General features: G+C 51.8%; 1 protein-coding gene across 1 annotated transcript in view; it reads right to left on the bottom strand.

Moving 5' to 3' along the window:
- The window catches only part of GPD1L (glycerol-3-phosphate dehydrogenase 1-like), a 25,548-nt gene extending 25,397 nt beyond the window's left edge, over positions 1-151 (bottom strand). The window contains exon 1 of the mRNA XM_006890623.1: positions 105-151. Coding sequence (XP_006890685.1) covers positions 105-151 — 47 coding nt within the window. The remainder of the gene's footprint in view (positions 1-104) is intronic.
- Between the last annotated feature and the right edge of the window lie 2,323 nt (positions 152-2,474).

Below are 2,474 nucleotides of genomic sequence, written 5' to 3' on the forward strand. Positions count from 1 at the left end.
GGGTCGCGGGTGCCCCCGCCTGGGCGCACAGAGCCCGGCTTCCCACCGCGCGATCCCGGCACCCGGCTTCCTGGAGGAGGGCCCGCGCCGCCTACCCCACTCACCAGTTCCCGGAGCCCACGATGCACACTTTCAGAGGCGCAGCTGCCATGGTGCAGGGGGAACGCAACAGCCCGGCAGTGAATCTCCAGACAGCTCTGGTCCCGAGGGCGCTCGGCCGTGCCCTTAGCGGCTCGCGGCGGCCCCACCCCTCCGCCTCTCCGCCAATAGCCGCGGCCAGCCCACAGGGGACGCCCGGGGCTGCAGCTGACAGCCGCAGGGCCCCGCCCCGCCCCTCCCGAGAGCACTGCGTACGCGCCGCCGGACCCTCCGCCCGGCGCCGGCCCGCCTACTGCCCACGGCATGCCGGGACTTGTAGTCCACACACTGGCTCCGCGACCTCTGCGCGTGGCGTCTGGGTCAAGTCATTGCGCAGCGATTCGCCTGCTGGGGCCTGTAGTTTGCATCGCCCCCGCCGGAGTAGTTCTGGCCTTGTGCTCCTTCAACACGCTTCCATGCTCGACCAGGCTCGTGCCATGGTTCAGAGTGCGCACACCTGTCATTTCAGCTTTGCACCCTCAAAGGTACGCAGTTGGAATCCACCAGCTGCTTCGAAGAAGGATGGGCAGTCTCTTCCCATGCGCCTCTGAAAACCCGCTGGAAAGTCGATTCTGACTCGCCAGGACTCAACAACAACTGTCCCTTAGAGGAACTCTCGTGGTCTAGTTGGTAAAGAGGTGCGCTGCCAGCCCCGAAACGGGCAGTTCAAACCCACAGGAGAAAGATGGGCAGTCACCTTGAAAAATAAACCGCTTACTCGCCTCCAACTCAGACACGGAGACAGAGTTTTACCACGTACAGAAATAGGACTGAACTCGCACCTTTCAAGTTCTTTCACACTGCATAAGTTGGTTAAAACAAGACAAACAACCCCGCATTAATAGTTGGCCTAGTGGAAGGAAGCTGTGCTACCAAGCCAAAGGTGGGTGATTGTCATCTGGGGCCCTCGGCCAGGTTCAAATTGTCTTCCTGTCAAACATTCTTCTAGATGGTCTGTGCGTTGCTGTACAGAGGTAACTCGTGGTTGCTGTGATGCTGAACACTGACAGTGATGTGCCAATCGTGGTAATGGACACCCATGGTGGACAGTGTTGGCTGAAGCTTCCCGACCGAATCAAGCCTGGAAGCAGGAGCGGCATCTACTTCCAAAATTGGCTTGCCTTCGGAAACTCTATGTACGAACAGTGCTCAGGCTGTTCGTTCATAGGGTCGCTATGAGTCGTCTACGACTCGAGGGCATTAAACAACATTTAAATTTGAGTAATAGTCACATCACCTAGCTCTCCTTTAAGTCTGTGAATAACATCCTATCACCGACAGCATTATACTTCAGTATAGATCTTGAAATGGTATTTTTTTTTTTTTTGCCGTGAATGCGACACTTCGGTGTGTCGTTCTTGTCATAATATGATTTTCTGATTCAAAATAGCCAATACCAGGTCATTTCTCCTAATTAATGCTTTGCCTGTTGAACTTTTTGCATTCCATTTCATTTTTTACAATTTCCAATTTCCCTATATCCGTAAGAAGGTGCGCTGCAATCCCAAAAGCACGTGGTTCCACTCCACGAGATTCTCTGTGGGAGAAAAATGGGCAATCTCTTCCTGTGCGATTTGTTGCCTCTAAATATGGGTCAGTTCTGACTTGCTGGCACATAATAACAAATGGAGTATGAATTTGTATAGAAGAGTATATAATACAGAATTCCACTTAGCAATGAGTGTTGGCTGCTGGGTCGTCTCGTTTTGTGTGGGACTGCATCCATCAGCAGATGAAGGTGTGAAAGTTTTTGTCTCTCTTCATCATTAAGCTCAGATCTTCTTTGAGGAGGGCATCTCTGCCCCAGTCATATCTCGAGTGTCTTCTGATTTGAGGGACTCGAATCCCAGCACTGTATCAAAGTTCTGCGGCTCTTCATAGAGCTTTCATTGGCCATTTTTTTCCAGAAGTGGATCACCTCATCTCCTTCTAGTCTGTCCTGGCTTCTAGCTTCTGGTCTGTCCGGAAGCTCTGCCGAAGCCTATTCACCATAGGTGACCCTGCTGGCATAGAAATCCCAGTGATGTGGCTTCCCCCATGACAACAACACACAGGCCACCACCGTACAGTAAAGTGACAGACCAGTGGTGGAGACTCTGGTGAGGATAATGTACTGGTGGAAATGATGGGCTGTTTTTTTAAAAAAAAATTTTATTACCGTCAAATTGGATCTGACTGATACAGGAGGAGATTGCCCCTCCTTCTCCAGCAGAGCATCTGGTGGATTTGAACCCTATTACCTCTGAAATTGCGGTGCAGCTTCTTGCCATTAGGCCAACAGAGCTCCCCAAATGATGGGCTATTTCAAAAATGTGTATTTGTTACTTTAATCCACG

This window comes from Elephantulus edwardii, unplaced genomic scaffold (genome assembly GCF_000299155.1).
Source record: "Elephantulus edwardii isolate Elephantulus edwardi_28Jun2011 unplaced genomic scaffold, EleEdw1.0 scaffold00091, whole genome shotgun sequence".
NCBI lineage: Eukaryota > Metazoa > Chordata > Mammalia > Macroscelidea > Macroscelididae > Elephantulus > Elephantulus edwardii.